Source organism: Panthera uncia, chromosome E1 (assembly GCF_023721935.1).
Source record: "Panthera uncia isolate 11264 chromosome E1, Puncia_PCG_1.0, whole genome shotgun sequence".
In the NCBI taxonomy this organism is placed as follows: Eukaryota; Metazoa; Chordata; class Mammalia; order Carnivora; family Felidae; genus Panthera; species Panthera uncia.
The window spans coordinates 59,551,495-59,567,681 of record NC_064814.1 but is presented as its reverse complement, the minus strand read 5'-3'; the positions used below and the strand labels follow the sequence as shown (position 1 = coordinate 59,567,681).

The window sequence follows — 16,187 nt, the reverse complement described above, 5'->3', positions numbered from 1 at the left end:
AGGCGCGGCAGGTCCTGCAGCGCGAGCGCGGCGGCGGGCGGCGCGGGCACGCAGGCCTCGGGAGGCAGCTCCGGCAGCGCCAGGTGGGCGCCGGGGCCCCAGGGTGCCAGCGGCTCGGGCCGCAGCGGAAGCGCGGGCAGAGGCGGCAGCTCCGCCAGGGCGAGCGCCGAGGGCGGCGGCGGCGGCGGCGTGGGGCTCAGGCCGGGCGGCAGGCCCGGCAGCGGCGGGTGCGGCAGGGACGGCACGGGCGGCGGGGTCAGCGACAGCGACGTGCGGGACCGGCCCAGCCGCGAGTGGGCGCGGGCACGCACGAGCCGCGGGTTCGAGCGGGAGCGGGGGAGCCGCGCCGCCAGCTTGGCCGTCGCTGCAGCGCAGCGACCTCCTCCCTCCCCTACGGCGGCCACGCACCGCGCGGGGGCCGACCCGGCCAATCACGGGTCAGTGCGCTGGCGGCCTTCGCGTGCGTCCCGCCAGGTAGAACGAGCTGCTGTGGCGGCCAATCAGAGGCGGCAGCGCTCCCTGTCAGCGTCTCCTTTCAGCCCTCCCACGGTCTCAACCAATCACGGTGTCCCGCGGTGCCCTTGGCCCCACCCCCTACTAGCCCCGAGACCAGGCGCTGCACACGCGCAGTTGGCGCCCCCACCTGGCCTTAGCGTCGGCTGAGTCGCTGCATTCCCGTGGCGGCCAACGAGGCGATAGGGCGGCCCTCTTGTTCCGGGGTTGCACTTAGCAGCCCCGGAACGAGGCGCGCCTGGACGTGGGTCAAGACCAGTGCAGATCTCAATTATCTTAAAGAAAAGAGAATTCAAAACCAAAATTTAGGGGTGGCCTAGTGACTCGGTTGTTTAAGCGGCTCACTCTTGATTTTGGCTCAGGTCGTAATATCCCCCAGTGATGAGATGGGAGTTCTGAGCGGAACTTTGTGCTGAACAAAGCAGCCTGCTTGGGATTCTCTCTCTCTGTCAAAATAAATATATTTAATATGCTTAAAAACTTAAAAAAAAAAACCCGAAATTTGATGACATGTAGCATTTGCGTTATTGTTAAGATATGAATGACGGGTGGGTGACAATCAGAAACGAAGGGATGGTAACTCTCTTTAAAACTGGAATATAGAAACCTTTATTAAATTATTAGATCATTTCTAGGTGAGAGGTGCCTGGGTGGTTCAGCTGAGTGACTGACTCTTCATTTCGGCTCAGGTCATGATCTTGGCGTCATGGGTCTTCACTGAGCATGGAGCCTGCTTGAGATTCTCTCTCTCTCTCTCTCTCTCTCTCTCTCTCTCTCCCTCCCTCCCTCCCTCTCCCTCTCCCTCTCTCTCCCCCCCCTTCCCTCTCTCCCTTCTTTTGTCCCTCGGTTGCTCGAGCTCACTCTCTCAAAATGAAAAAATAAAAGCAAATCATATAGAAAAAAACATTTTGGGGTGCCTGGGTGGCTCAGATAAGCATCCAACTTCAGCTCAGGTCGTGATCTCATGGTTGGTGGGTTTGAGCCCCGCCTCGGGCTCTGTGCTGCTGGCTCAGAGCCAGGAGCCTGCTTGGGATTGTGTCTCCCTCTCTCTCTGTCCTTCCCCCACTTGTGTTCTCCCTCTCTTTCTCTCTAAAAAATAAACATTAAAAAAAAATTTTTTTTTTTTTTTAATTTCTAGGTGAGTTAGGCAGGATATCACTCAAGGACAGTGTGCTGGGCGGGCCCTGTGCCCAGATGTTAGCTTCTAATCCTTTGTTACTGTTAACAAAAAATCAACTGAGTCATTTTGAAGCTCTAACTGGCTTTAAGCGACTCATGGATTGGATAGCATCCCATCCACCAAGTAGAAGGGAGCTGCAAGGAGTTGGGCAGAATGGAAGGTTTTTACAGGAAGGAGGGTGAGGCAAGAAAGTTTAGCTAAAGAAAAGATTGTGACAGCAAGGTCACCTTCTCTTAGAGGGGAGAGGGGAGGAGGGGGGCAGAGGAGAATTTAGGTAGATTACCTCATATTCCTTCGGGGGGGATGGTGAGGCCCATGTGACATTACCCCAGTAGTGCGGACTAGAAAATCCCTGACTGGTTTAGACTACGTTTCCCGGAGGAAGGTTGGAAAGTTAGTAAGGTAGGTAAGGTACTAAGCTCCCCTTTGGGGACTTGGCCTAAGTGGCTCCATCTTTAGCTTGTGCTTTCCTAACATCAGTAAAAAGATGTGATTTAGTGTATACCTTGGGGCAGAGAAAGATGAGACTATTTGGATATTTTATTTTAGCGTTTGAGAGAGAAAGCATGAGCGGGGGAAGGGCAGAGAGAGAGGGAGAGGGGAGAGAGAGAACCCTAGGCAGTCTCTATGCTGTCAGCTTGGAGCCCGACGTAGGGCTCGAACTCACCAGCTGTGGGGTTATGACCTGAAGTGGGACGCTTAACCCACTGAGACACCTAGTTGGATATTTTTTTTAAATGAGTAGTTCTGGGGGCGCCTGGGTGGCGCAGTCGGTTAAGCGTCCGACTTCAGCCAGGTCACGATCTCGCGGTCTGTGAGTTCGAGCCCCGCGTCAGGCTCTGGGCTGACGGCTCGGAGCCTGGAGTCTGTTTCCGATTCTGTGTCTCCCTCTCTCTCTGCCCCTCCCCCGTTCATGCTCTGTCTCTCTCTGTCCCAAAAATAAATAAAAAACGTTGAAAAAAAATTAAAAAAAAAATGAGTAGTTCTGTGAAAAAGGAAGAATCTAGGACTCCCAAAGAGAGCAAATCAAATGAGGTTGGCTAAGAAAAATCAGGCCGGAATTCTGATGTTCACAGAATTTCCTAAAAGCTGATCAACCTTAAGCCTTATTTGGATTACTGTGAGGGTCGCCAGAGGTGTGGGCTTGGAAGGGCAAAAGGCCATAAGCCAGAGGCTCAGAGAGATGGTTCTGGCACGGGCCTGCCTCTGAGTAGGAGCTCAGAACAGCGGGTCAGTCCCCACTTGTGCCACCTCCATGCTGGAGCCGGGCAAAAGACTACCGGGTGTCCACATTTCTGTGCAAGAAGATGTGTACTCGTGGGGTAAGAAAAACAGGCAATCCTGTTTAATCCAGTATAATACTGATACTGGGTCAGTAACTGGCTTTTTAAGATGTTTGAAAGCGTTCGGGAATCGGAGATGGTAAATGTCTGATTTCTTCGTTTCCAAGAGCCCTTTAAGTACTCAGAAAGAACTTAGTGGTTGGATTTTGTAGATCAAGGAGCTTATGTGTGTAACTGAAGTGTATAAGGGAATTGAGGTCATCAGGTTTGGAAGGCATGCTAAATCTTCAGGGAGAGGTCAGATCTGGCAAATTCTAATTTATTTAGATATATAATAATATAATTATTGCATCATTCATCCAAGAATGTGGGAGTGAGTTTTACATCCAAATTGTAAAGTTAATTAGCACAATACCATTGGAAAGCAAGTGAAAGGCTTAAGAAAAAGATTTCGAGGGGCACCGGGGTGGGGGGGGGCACAGTTGGTAAGGGTCCGACTTCCGCTCAGGTTATGATCTCACCATTTGTGAGTTCGAGCCCCGCGTCGGGCTCTGGGCTGACAGCTCAGGGCCTGGAGCCTGCTTTGGATTCTGTCTCCCTCTCTCTCTGCCCCTCCCCTGCTCACACTCTATCTTTCTCTCTCTCAAAAAATGAAAAATAAAAACATTTTAAAAAACCAAAAAGAAAAAGATTTTTAGTGGAATAAATAATAAATAGACTATAAATTCACACATAAATAATGCACACGTCCCCTAATTTGATTGTGGCTCCCCCCCACTCAAGCGGGGCAAAGTGATGGATGGATGGATGGACGTGGGATGGATGAATGAGGTGCCGGCCGGGGCTGCCCCACCCCAGCCAGCGATCCCCCTACCACAGCACAAAGAGGCAAACAGGGAAGCACGTGGTCTTTATTAATACTTTCAGCCCGCAGGAGACCCCAGGCCAGAAGCCAAGCCCCAGGGTCTGGTCGTCCTCACCCACACCGGGCTGTGGTTCTGAGGCACTCAGGATGGGTGGTGATGGAAGGGCCTCGGCGCTCAGCATTTTCCAAGAGAACAGTGGCCTGGGAGGAGGCAGGGCCCCGGTGAAGTCTGGACCCCTCCTCACCTCCCAGGCGACTTGAGCCCTCTCCCTCCTCTGGTGTCTAAGATCAGTCACTCAGCACATACCTACAGGTGACCTGAGAGCCTGCCATCCCTCCCAAGGGCTGGGACAGCCCCAGGGCCAGCCCCAGGGCAGCCTGGAGGGGCCACAATAGTGGCGCAGGGTGAGTGGGGGACAGGGCCACTGTGATGCCTCTCACCTCCATAGCCATTTCCCAGCAGGCCACCGCCACCTCTCTTCACCTCAGGGCTGCCTAAGGCACAGACAAGCCAGGGCACCAGGTCACCGGAGGACTTCAAAGTCCTCCTGCCCTTCCCGGCTTCACCCCAGGCCCTGGGATACTGCCACTCACCGAAGGGTCCAGGGCCCAGCTCTGGCCTCAGCTGTCCATATGTGCCTGGGGGGAAGGACAGAAGGTGGGAGCACTGAGTCCCCAGTGGCTTTCACTTGGGGTCTGTCACTTCCCCTTCTTGTTCTAGCATCCAGGTTCATGCTCAGGGTCCCTTGCCCCTCGCCTCTCCTCCAACCCCATCCGTTCCTGCCTACCCACCCTGTTCCTGTCCTGTTCCCTCTCTCCAGGGCTGTGGGTGGGCCTGGGCCCAGGGCGCAGCTCCCTACAGCCACCGGGACAACCCCACAATGCTTTTCCACATAGCCCATTACCTGGCTGGCTCCTGACCCCTGGATATCCACCTCCAGCCCCATATCCAGGCCTCAGGGCAAGCACCCAGGGCTGGACGGAGGGCCAAGAGGAGCCCCTTAGGGTCCCAGCCTGACCTGCAGAAGGAGAGCTGCTGTGGGTACCTGTCCCCACCAGAGCAGGACATCCAGGGCCTCAGAAGCCCCCGCCCGGTTGGTGTGGTCCCCATGGCCCTTGCCAGGGTTCACCCCCAAAACACTCATTTCCTACCATTTCCTTCAGGGCCTGGAGCTGCTGCCTTGGGGTAGACTGGCGCTTCTTCCCCGAACCCTGCAAGAGATCCAAGTGATTCCTCCCAGCCCCTGGATGCCCCTCTCCCCATCGCCTGCACTCTCCCCCAGACTCACCATTCCTAAAGCCATTGGCCCCAGGGAACTCTGGAGGAAGGAGAAGGTCAGAGACAGGAGTAGCCCCTGAGTCCAGTGCTCCCCACCCCACCCCAGCGCCCCCGGGCACCTGGCTGCAGGTGGGCCTCAGGGAAGACCCCGGCTCCCAGACCATTCCCGTAGCCAAACCCTGCAAGACAGAAGTTGGAGAAAGACTGGGTGAGTGGTGGGGGTAGGGGCCCAGGGTGACCAGCTCATGGACAGACAGGAGGCAGCAGACACACAGACTGACTCGGAAGCAACCCAGAGAGGGCCTCACACATTCTCCCCACCCTCAGTAGGCTAACCCTGTGCCACCCCTGGTGTCCCACCTTCCAGAAGCTTCTCCTGACCTCCCTCTGGGCAGCTTCCCTTTCCACCTCAGGACTGTGCCTCAGTCTGCCACTCTGCCCTCACCGGAGACAGGGTGGCACCTGGTTCTGGCCATAATTACGGCCTAGTGCACAGTAAACGTGTGCCGGCTACATCGGGAAAGAGCCAGATGCGGCAACAGACGGGAGCAAGGAGGGCTTGCCATAAGGAAAGTGGCAGCCTGCACCCAGGGGACCAGGCGCTCACCGACTTTCTGAGGCTTGAGGCCACCACCAAAGCCTGGGGGAGAGGAAATGGGGATAGAGACTGGGGGGAGGTGGTCAGCCAAAGTCTCTTGACTCCACTCCTCTCTAGCTGGGGACAGGAGAGGCAGGAAAGGGAAGGGCCTTCTCACCCAGTTCTGTTCCTGCTCCATAGCCGTTGGGGGGCCGGTATCCTGTGGGGAGAACAGAGATCAGCGGAGAGTACCCAGACTTTCCCTAACGCCCTGGGGGTCAAGGACGGACCTTATGGGTTCTCAAGAGGAGGAAGGGATCCTCCCTATCGACAGGAAATGGAATCAGAAGAAATGGGCTTAGAAAGCAGCAAGAGAAACTGAGGGTAAACTCTGGGAGGAACTTCCTTTCCCTAAGGAGCCTGAACAGCTGAGGCAGACTGGGGCACAAGGATGATGGAGGAGTGACCCTGGTGTGGCATGGGGGCGGGGGGGGGGGGCGGGGGGGGGCACAAGGATGATGGAGGAGTGACAGACTCGCACCTGTTTTCTGAGGTTTCATTCCCCACTGGATGGCCGGAGTCGGTGCTAGGAAGAAAGCCAAGTGACAGGAGTGAGCTTAGGGCAGGGAGGGTCAGGAGTGCTGCAGGCTGCCCTTGGTGCAAGGGCTGGGGGCGGGGCTGCCATACTGGGGGTCCCGTGGGGTCTCAGGGCCAGTTTAGGCTTTCCCTCAGGTGGCTCTCTGTGATAGCCTCAGGCTCAGCTGGAGAACGGGCAGGGGCTTGTGGCAGCCCAGCTAGACCCAGGCCCTCCTGGGACCAGGTATCCCCTGCTGCCCCCCAGACCCCACTCCACACTGACCTGGGAACTTGCCATTCTGCAGTGGGGGAGGGGGCTGAGATTTGGGGCCCCAGCCGCCCCCTTTGTCAGAAGGGACCCCCGAAGTGGGAGGCCTGGGGAGCAGCAGTGGAGGGACCCTCCCATTGCAGGGACCTAGATGGGGGGGGGGGGGGAGGGCAGTGAGCCCAAGTTGGCGCCTACCCCAGGCTGCTCTCCTGGCCTCAGCCTGGCCAAACCACCAGCCCTCAGTGGCTTCCAGGACAGACACAGCTTGGGTGGGGGGAGGGGGGATGGGGCGGGGCACTGGCTAGGCCGGAAAAAGCCCTGTTCCTGCAGTGCTAGGGGGGCAAGGTGACCCACATCTAACATGGCACCTGCTGTTGGCCCACCCAGACCCTCTGCCTTCCAGCAACATCCCTCCCACCTCCCTCATGGTGCACATCCCTTCACCCCCAGCCCTGCCCCAGGAGCCTCACCTGGCTGGGCCCCCACCCCAATCCCATTGCCATATCCTGGAGAGAAAAAGCAGGGATGTGAGGGGCAGTAATGGTAGGGTGGGGGAGGGTTCTGGAAGGAGGCAGGAGGAGGTGCAGGATAGACATGGGGGGGGGTCTCTCACTTGCCTGGCTTCTGAGGTTTCACACCCCCTCCAAGAGCTGCAGGAGAGACAGGAGGCTTGAGACCTCAAGTTTCTAAGAAGGAGCTCTGTCTCCCCTCTTGAGGCCCCCACTGCACTCACCTGCCGGGAGCTGCAGCCCAGGCCCTGGGGCATATCCTGGGAAGAGAAGCAGGCTTGAGGACAGGGGCTGGGGTGCACAGACTTCAGGGCAAGGCCCAAGAGGGGCAGGGGTGGGCTCACCTGGCTTCAGAGGGCTCATGCCCCTTCCCAGGCCTGGGAAGAGACAGAAGCAGGATGAGGGGACCCCACCCTGCTCCTTCTCTTCTCCAGGACCCAACTCTTGGCCACGGGACCCCGTGCCCCGTCCTCCCCTGTCTCCACCCCACCCCCCAGCACTCCAGGGCCTGCCCCTACCTCCCTCACCTGGCTGGGCCCCCTCACCTGGGAAGACTCCGGCTCCCAGCCCATTCCTGTAAACTGGGAGACAGGGTGTGGGTCATGAGGGGGAATGGGGCGGTGGGGGGAGTAGACAGTTTCTGGGGGTAGAGAGGGGTGGGGGCCTGACCGCAGTCCCAATTCTTTCTGGGATCCCCCCCCACCTCCGGCACCAGGCAACTCTCCCAACACCAGCTGGGTGTCTGATGGTGTCTCTCAGCCCAGATGCCAGCAGACGCTGGCGTCAGAGCCCACAGGTTAAGGGCTCAGTGCCCCACCCCCCACTTCAGGAAACATCCCCAGTCCAGGGGTCACCTGTGCCTCTGACCCACTGGCTAGAAATCGAGCTCTCTGGGTCTGGCTAATTTGCTAGAGCCGCTCACAGAACTCAGAAAAACATTTGACTTCTCAGAGTGCAGGCTTATTAGAAAGGCTAGAACTCAGGACCAGTGCAGGGAAGAAATGCCCAGGGCCTGCGGGAGCGCCCGAGGGGCTTCCGCCCCCTCCGAGCCTTTTGGGTTTTCATGGAGGCTTTGTTACGCGGCCCCGGCAGACTAAGTCACCAACACCGGAAGAGCCTCTCATTCCCCAGCCCGGCCTCCTCCCCAGAGCTCAAAGGTTGGGACCGAAGGTGGGACCCGATCACGGAGTGGGATCTCCTGGCAACCAGCTCCCCAACCCTAGGCGGCTCGTTAACATAACAAAAGAACACCTCCTGCGGCCTTTAGGAAATTACTACGCTTTTAGGAGCTCTGTGCCAGAACTGGAGATCGAACACTTATTTCTTCTTACAAGTCACAGTATCACGGGGCCGGGACCGAGAAAGGCTTTACCTGGCTTCTGGGGCTTCCCGCCTTCACCGACGCCTGAAGAAGAGATGGGACCAGGTGAGCTGCCGACTCCCCATCTCTGGGCCTCTCCTCCACAACCCTGGCGGCCCCAGCGCCCGCTTCCCTACCTGGTCCGTAGCTGATGGGAACCACGGGGCCTGTGTGGACGGGAGAGGCTCAGGTATGGAAGGAGGACAGGGCACGAGCCAGAAACCTGGGGCCTCCTCCTCTGCTACCTCCATGCGATCGTCTGCTCCACCCTCTGAGTCTGGCAGGACCCCCAGAACGGGGCTTGGGTGAAGAGACGCGCTGCCCCCCAAGCCCTCCTCTCCTCACCTGCTCTGTAGTCTTTGTGAGTTAGAGGGGTGAGGGGAGGGTGGGGGTTGGGCTGGCTAAGGTGGAGGTCCCCCAGCTGTTCTGAAATGGTCACCAGCCCTGCCCCTGCAAGGCCCGGAGGGAGGTGGGAGAGGACGCCCAGAATTGCACCCCCCAGACCTCACCAGTCTCACCTGGCTGGCCTCCCAGCCCGTTGCCGTTCCTGAATCCTGGGGGGACAGAAGGACACGGGGTGTGAATGGGGGCAGGGGAGCTCAGGGTTTGGGGGAGGTGGAGAGAGACAGGGAGGGGTGAGGCTCACCTGGCTTCTGGATCTTACTGCCCCCCCTCACTTAGGCCTGGGGAGGCAGAGGCTGATGTGGACCCCACCACACCTCTCCTCTTGGTCCCCACGCACCCTCAGCTCCTGCTTTTCTCCCAACCCTCAGGACCCAGACCTGGCTGCCTTCCATGGGTTCCTGTTGTCATAAGTGGGGGGACCGGGGGGGGAGTGGGGGGAAAGGAAAGCTGGATGGGGATGAGGGACAGTGCTTGGAGGAGCTCAGGAGGAGGCAGGACAGAGCTGGCTAGGGCTGGGAGGCCACCTCTCCCCTCACAGGGACCTCTGAGGTTTCATGCCCCTCCCAGGCCACAGTTCACCTCTCCATCTCCCCAGCACTTGGAACCCAGCCCCCCCCCCCCTTATAAAGCCCGGCCCCTGGCCCCTGGCCCCTGGGAAGCCCTGCCTCCCAGCCATTCCCAGATCCTAGAGAGGATCCTTAGGGAGTAGGGGGTGCTCTGGCTTCAGGGGCTTCATGGATACAGATAAGACCAGGGCAGGAATCACCTGGCTTCTGAGGCTTCCTGCCCCCACCAAAGCCTGGAGAAGACACAGGAGCAGGTGAGGGACGAGGGAGCCCCCATCTCAAGGCCTCCCCACGATCCTCCCCACCCCGCTCCTACCTGCTCCATATCCGTTCTGGGTCGCTGGGCCTGTGGGAGAGGAAGGGTGAGTTGGGGGGATTTGGGGCCAGCTGACGTACAGGTGAAGGTGCCCCCTTCAGAGCCAAGCCAGAAAGCTAGAATCCTGGAGGCTTTCTCTCAGCCCTCCCTCAATTATTTACCAGTCCGGCCTCCGCAAGGCCTGGAGGGGAGAGGACGCCTAGACGCGGGCACCCAGACCCCACCAGTCTCACCTGGCTGGGCTGCCAGCCCATTGCCGTTCCCGAATCCTGGGGGGCAGATAGGGGCTGTGTGAATGGGGGAGGAGAGCTTAGGTTTGGGGGAGGTGGCGAGAGACAGGCAGGGGCGAGGCTCACCCGGCTTCTGGGGCTCCACACCCCCTCCAAAGCCTGGTGGAGACAGGGAGCAGGTGAGGGTCCAGTCCCCGTCTCTGGGTGTCCCCAGAGCCCTGGGACGCCCCTACCTGGTCCATACCGTTTTGAGTTGCAGGGCCTGGTGGAAAACAAGAGGGCTCTGGGTATAGCCTCTCTTCTGAGGCTGCCCCTGAAGCCTGGCCCCTGTGGCTCTGAATTCACCACCATACCCACCCCGTTGAGTCCCTGACCTGCCCTTGGGGCCCAGCCCCCTGGGGAGCCTGAACGCCACCCCCCGCTGCCTGGGTGCCACCTGGTTGGGTTATCACTGCCACCATGTGCGTCAACCAGCCAGGAAGGCAGACTCGGACACTGCTTCCTGTCACCAACCGCAGGCTCAGTGCCAGCTCCTGCCGCCTCAGCCGCTGAGCTGTTTCCACAGCCTGTACCCTCTCTGGTCCCCTCTTGGAGGCCCCAGCTCAAGCACCCACAGGTGTTTCAGCGGGCCCCAGCCAGCGGTCTTCTCCCTGCCAAACCCAGCGGGCGCCTTGGCCTGTCTGTTGCCTTCATGCTCCTTTCCTGTCCTCCCCCAGAGCGACCCAGGCTCCGGAGGGGCCTGTCCCCCACCTGCTCACCCCCGGCGGTCTGCCACACCGGCTGGGGAAGGCAGTGGCCTGGGGGTCTCATGTGGCTTCTGTGGCTTTACTCCCCCACATCCCCCAGGGCATGGGGAAGACTTGGGGGGCGCTGCCCGGCCCCTCGTCGTCCCTCCGAACTAGGGTCAGGCCCCCGAATCATAACTACACCTGGCCACCTCAGGGACCCCCGCTCTCCCGGAGCTCCGGGCCCTCACCTGGTTGCACTCCTGCTCCTGGGAAGGCGCCGCCTCCCGGCCCATTCCCGTTCCCGAATCCTGGAGAGACAGAGCAAGAGGGAGTAAGAAGGATGTGGACGACTGACAGGGAGACAAGCAGTGGGGCTCACTTGGCTCGTGTGCTTTTCCACCCCCACCAAACCTGGGGAAGAGACTAGCCAATGAGGGACCCAGAAGCCCAGCCAGGCTCCCAGCTTCAACCCCACCCCCTCGCCACCCCTCGTCCAAAGCCATTCTGAGCTGCAAGATCTATTCGGAGCCACATGGGGACATCACCCCAGCAATCTCCCGCCAGCAATCAATTTTCTGCCCCCTCTAGTCCCTGACGTGCCCCAGCTTGGACCAGGCGCCCTCACCTGGCTGGGCTCCAACTCCCATCCCATTCCCATTGCCAAATCCTAGGGAGAAAGAGAGAGGGAGTAAGGGGAGGCCGGGAGACCCGGCGAAAGGAGATTGGGACATAGGGACAGGGTGCGGCTCACCTGGCTTTTGTGGTTTCACGCCCCCTCCAACTCCTGAGAAAGGGTCAGGGACCAGGTGAAGAAGCCTGGAGCTCCCTTGAACCTTCCCCCCCCCCCCATATCCTCCTGGCCCCCACCCCTACCTGGTCCCTGAGCCGCAGGGCCTGTGGAGAGAGGGAAGGCAGGGCTGGAGCTGGGCCAGTGTGGCTGCTGAGGGTGGGCTCACCGCCTCCTATGCTGCCCTCACCCAGGACCTCTGTGTCCCTCAACTGTTCTTTGCAGGAAGCATGCCCTGAGAAGGGCCTGGGATTTGGGAAGGCCCTCCCCGAGACCATGGCTCTTGCCACAGGAGTGGCAGCAGCAGCCCAATGAGGGGAACAGCTCCTGAGAGGGAGACACGGTGCCCGAGCTGGGGACATGCAGAGAGGGCTACTCTCCCCTCCCCTGGTTGCTGAGGTTGCATCCCCCTACCAGGCCTGGGGAGAGACCGAGGCTGAGCCGCTCCCCACAACTTTCTCCCCTTCTGGTTCCCTGGTTCCAGTTCTACCCGCACCTCCTTTCCCTCCCGGGGCCCCGTCTCCGGGTGTCCTCACCTGGCTGGGCTCCAAGCCCCGGGAAGGCACCAGCAACCAGTCCATTTCCATATGCTGGGGAGGCAGAGCCAGACGGCATAAGGAGGGGACTGGGCTCCAAAGGTAGCCAGACAGAGAACAAGGTGGACAGAAGGGTGGGCATGGACGGGGGGTGTCTCACCTGGCTTCTGGGGTTTCACACCACCTCCAAAACCTGGGGAGAAAGATGTGGCAGGTGAGGGGATCCCAGCGACCCAGCCTCCTCCTGGGGTTCCATAGCTGTGCTGAGCTGTGGGGTGAGGCAGGGAGCTTTTGGGGTCCCAGCTGAGGTGGGGGTGAAGCAAGGGTGCCCTTCTCCCCTCCCCCAGCCAGACATGAGGAACTCTTATGGTCCCCTTCCACCTCCAGTAAGTCACCAGTTCTGCCCTGGGGGAGCCGGGGAGAAGACACTCCTGATGCTGACCCAGCCTCATCGGCCCCATGTCAGACCCATCCCTCTTCTCCCACCGCACCTGGCTGGGCCACCGCCCCTGGCTGGGCGACCACACCTGGCTGGGCGACCGCACCTGGGAAGGCCCCTGCTGCTAGCCCATTTCCGTTCCCAAACCCTGGGGAGAAAGGGCAGGAGGGGGTCAGGGAGGAATAAGGGAATAATAGGGGGCAGAGATGGGGAGACAGGGTGGGGGGCTCACCTGGCTTCTGGGGTTTCACACCCCCTCCAATGCCTGGGAGGGAGATGGGAATCAAGTGAGGGTCTCGGATCCCATTTCAGGAGCACCTCTAGAATCCTGGGGACAGCTCCCCATCACCCTGGGCCCACCTCTACCTGTTCTGTAGCCATTCTGAGCTGGGGGGCCCATCGGGAGAGGGAGGGATGAACTGGGGAGGTTTGGGGGTCTACCCGGCGTAGGGGTACGAGGCCCTTAGACCCAGCCGGAAACAGCAAGTCAGAAGGCTCCCTATCTGCCCCCTCAATCCTTAAAAAAAACCTGACCCTCCCCTCCAAGGTCTAGGAGGGAGACAGAGAAAACCAACCCCCAGAGCCCACCAGTCTCACCTGGCTGGGCTCCCAGGCCATTCCCGTTCCCAAATCCTGGAGAGACAAATGGAGACAGGAGTGTGAGAGAAAGGCGGGGAGACAGAGCTGGGGCTGGGCAGGGCCCACCTGGCTTCTGAGGTTGAACATCCCCACTGAAGCCAGGGGAGACCCAGGGCACAGGTGAGGGACCCCGGATCCCCTTCCTCAGGGTCGCCCAGGACCCCTGCTCCCCCCTGCCGGTCATTCTGAGCAGGCCTATGGGAACTCAGCTCCGGTCGGTCCATCCCAAAGAGGGTGGACAGGACTGCTGGTGCACAGAAAGGGGGCCTTGGAGCCCACTCCCCTCTTTCCGCTCCCGCAGGCCCAGAGGACATGCAGTGAGCCATGCTTGCTCGCCCTGGAGCGGGGCTCAGCAGGGGCAGCACAGGGAAGAAGCAGGGAGAGGAAAGACTGGGGATGCCCAGGGCAGGTCCACGGGTGAGATGACACCAGAGCCATCTTGGTGGGTTCCGAGGGGGGAGGGGAATGTGTGCAGCAGGAAAAGGAGAGACCTACGCCTGCCACAAGGGATCGCTGGTTTGCTTCTCTACCTGGGGGTGGGGGTGGGTGGGGGATGTGTATGTGGGGGGGGGGGCGGGGAGAGGGTCAGCACTGTCCCCACATATTCTGAGGCAGCTGCTTCTCCCAACCCCCAAATCCCATTTGCCCATCTCTCACCTGCTCCCAGGCCACTGGGGGGGCCGTAGCCTGAGTGGAGGAAACAAGAAGTTGAGCCTGGGGGCCAGGAGGGGCCAAGGGCTGGGGTGCCTCACCCTCGTTCAGAGGACACAGCTGCTCCCACCCTGCCCACCCTCTCAGCCAGCTTTACCTGATCTGTAGCCATTGGGGGTCCCTAAGCCTGTGGGTTGAGGAGAAGGAGGCGAACTTGGGAGGGGGCAAAGGTCTGAACCTGAATGCTGCCCTCCCACTCTGCAAGAGCGGAACCCCCCTCTGGGCCTCAGTTTCCCCTCTGGTCACAGGAGGGGCAAGGACAGAGCCAGGTGAGTAGCCAGCAGCAGGGTCATGGAGGGAGGGGGCAGATCCCCTGCGCCTCCCACAGGGGTGTGTCTGCCTCTACCCTCCATTCCGACTCTGGAGTGTCTCTGGGATGCCTCCCTTCCCGGAAATCTCATCCTCCTGACGCCCCACCTCCTAATCTTTCCCTCCTGCAGTTCAGGTGCCTCTGGTCTCAGCAGGGATCCCCTTCTCCCACCCTTAAGACCCCACAGGTTCCTGGAGTGAAGACCCTTCTGTGACACTCTGGCCCCCCTCCCCCCGTCCCTGGGCCCCTTTGTCTTCTCCCCCCTGCCCTGCCTCCAGGCCTTTGCCCTGTCTTACTGCCTGGATGTGCTTCCCCTTCCCTGTCACAGCTTGCCCCCTTTGAAAACCTAGTTCAAACCCCTCCTCTGGGATGTTCTCATGCCCCATCCCATTCCTGTTCCAAAGGTGTGGGGTGTCTTTGCTCCACACACTTGAGCTGACCATGGACGAGACTGTCTGCTATGAAGTCAGGGAGGGACCCTGTTCTCTCTTGGGGCCCACATCTGGATCTTAGAACTAGGTAGGGAACATCTGGGGCTCTCCCCCCAGAGGGCTCCCAGACCCCTGCGGGAGAGACCAGGCCCTCTTCCTTGACCCCAGTGCCAGGAGGGACTGCTTACCTTTCCCTAGGCCTGGAGACAATGGAGGTAGCCCTGGGGAGAAAGGAGGTGCTGACTCGGGGTGGGGACCCCAGAGGTGGAGACGGAGCAGGACCCAGGCATCCATCCCCTGCCCAGGACAGACTTCACACCCGGACCTCCGTCTCTCCGGAGCCCCAGCATTGGCCCAGGGCTGTACCTAGGCCCCCCAAACCCAACCTCAGCAACCTCAGCTGCCCGCCTTCCGCCCTCACCGCCTTGCAGGCTTTCAGAAGTCAGGCAGAGCAGGAAAAGGGCCGCGGGGAAGGCCCAGGTGCCCATGATGCCGAGTGGGACAGGATGGCACCCACCCTTCGGGCCTTTAAACACCCCTGCTGGGTGGGGTCTCGCCCGGGCCCCCCAGCTGTGCGTGGCAGAGGCTCTGCTGGCGGAACCCAGGGGGCCAGCCCCCACCTCTCTCTGTGGCATGACTCCAACCCCTCGACTTCTCCCCGCCCCACCCCTCATCCATCATGGGTGCTGACAGCCGGGACAGGCCCCCACCTGGCCCCTGGGGCTCCTCCACCCGTCAGGGTTGGGGCCCCGGCGCCAGACCTCGGGGGCTCAGATTCCCTCCCAGCAGCTGGCAAGGGGCAGGCAGGCACCCCAGGCCCAGCCCATATAGAGCCAGAGAGAGGAGGGAAAGCCAGGCCCAGAAATGTGGGGGGGGGGGGGCAGGCAGGGGAGACTCTGATGAGTTACTGTGATACACAGAGAGCGGGGCAGGGGCGGGGTGCAGAGACCAGAGTGTTCCAGAGGCGTGTGGAAACGCCAACAGACAGGGGACGACAGCAGGCCGCGTGTCCACAGGAAGAGCTTGTCTAGCCCTAGAGGCTCGGGGACCATACCAGGAGGTGGCCCATGGTCTCCCAACAGAGGCTGCACGTACAAGAGCGGGCCCGGCCTCCCTTCTACAGGAGGTGGTGACACCCAGGGAGCCTGTCCAGGGATCCTCACTGTTCCTTGAAAGCCTGGTGGGGGCCCACCCGCTGCAGGAGGCCCTCTCAGCTTCACCCCTTTCTCCTGGCCAGCTCCAGCAGCAATGGCTCTACCCCCGGGGGGGGTGCCGGCGGGGGTGGGAGGGCACTGCTTAAGGTGGAATGGGGACAGGACCGCAAGAAGGGTGCCAGAAGCCAGTTAGCGCTCTGTTTCTCGGGGGTGGGCCGATGAGCCTGGAGCCCAGGCCTGCATGAGGACTTGGTGAGGACCCAAGTAGGGGAAGACGGGAGAGGCGGCCCCGGGAAGTGCCAGGAGTGAACCCCACTGAGTTGGCTGGGGACAACAGTGACTCAGGCCCCCTGGGCCCTAGTCCAGAAGGCCCCACACCCTGTCTGATGGTCTGGCCCCTGCCCAGCCCGCCCCTCCTGGCACCTCTAAGGATACAGCCAGCCAGGGTGGGGACCTAGAGAGGGGCTACCGCGGGGAGTGGGCGACACGGGTCTTCTTGCTGTAAGGCTTCTGAGATCGCAACAC

General features: G+C 60.5%; 1 protein-coding gene and 1 long non-coding RNA gene across 2 annotated transcripts; both read right to left on the bottom strand.

Annotated features, from left to right (window-relative positions):
• Window positions 1-3,878: 3,878 nt before the first annotated feature.
• Window positions 3,879-15,057, bottom strand: GREP1 (glycine rich extracellular protein 1). Its single transcript, XM_049635390.1, has 35 exons — window positions 14,834-15,057; window positions 13,865-13,894; window positions 13,714-13,743; window positions 13,015-13,050; window positions 12,650-12,682; window positions 12,470-12,565; window positions 12,139-12,171; window positions 11,979-12,032; window positions 11,529-11,549; window positions 11,407-11,439; window positions 11,281-11,322; window positions 10,904-10,963; window positions 10,686-10,707; window positions 10,054-10,127; window positions 9,931-9,966; window positions 9,698-9,727; window positions 9,582-9,614; window positions 8,929-8,964; window positions 8,548-8,577; window positions 8,423-8,455; window positions 7,596-7,631; window positions 7,395-7,427; window positions 7,275-7,310; window positions 7,159-7,191; window positions 7,012-7,047; window positions 6,557-6,805; window positions 5,876-5,917; window positions 5,728-5,760; window positions 5,240-5,299; window positions 5,131-5,160; window positions 4,994-5,053; window positions 4,747-4,860; window positions 4,436-4,480; window positions 4,283-4,336; window positions 3,879-4,042 (listed from the first exon to the last, which is right to left on the bottom strand). Exons 1-35 carry the CDS (start codon window positions 14,994-14,996, stop codon window positions 4,017-4,019), a joined length of 1,812 nt encoding a protein of 603 aa, XP_049491347.1. The 5' UTR covers window positions 14,997-15,057; the 3' UTR covers window positions 3,879-4,016.
• LOC125927212 (uncharacterized) lies at window positions 12,440-13,843 on the bottom strand. Its single transcript, XR_007459276.1, has 4 exons — window positions 13,714-13,843; window positions 13,015-13,050; window positions 12,650-12,682; window positions 12,440-12,565 (listed from the first exon to the last, which is right to left on the bottom strand). It is a non-coding gene; the product is annotated as an uncharacterized LOC125927212 (long non-coding RNA).
• Window positions 15,058-16,187: the final 1,130 nt, after the last annotated feature.

Excerpts from the sequence above, each read along its gene's own strand:
- GREP1 (XM_049635390.1), bottom strand. The coding sequence starts at position 14,996 with ATGGGCACCTGGGCCTTCCCCGCGGCCCTTTTCCTGCTCTGCCTGACT. Across the intron at positions 12,683-13,014 it reads TGGCCTGGGAGCCCAGCCAG|GCATTGGAGGGGGTGTGAAA; the intron begins GTGAGACTGGTG and ends TCTCCCTCCCAG. Across the intron at positions 10,964-11,280 it reads GGGAGTTGGAGCCCAGCCAG|GATTCGGGAACGGGAATGGG; the intron begins GTGAGGGCGCCT and ends CTGTCTCTCCAG.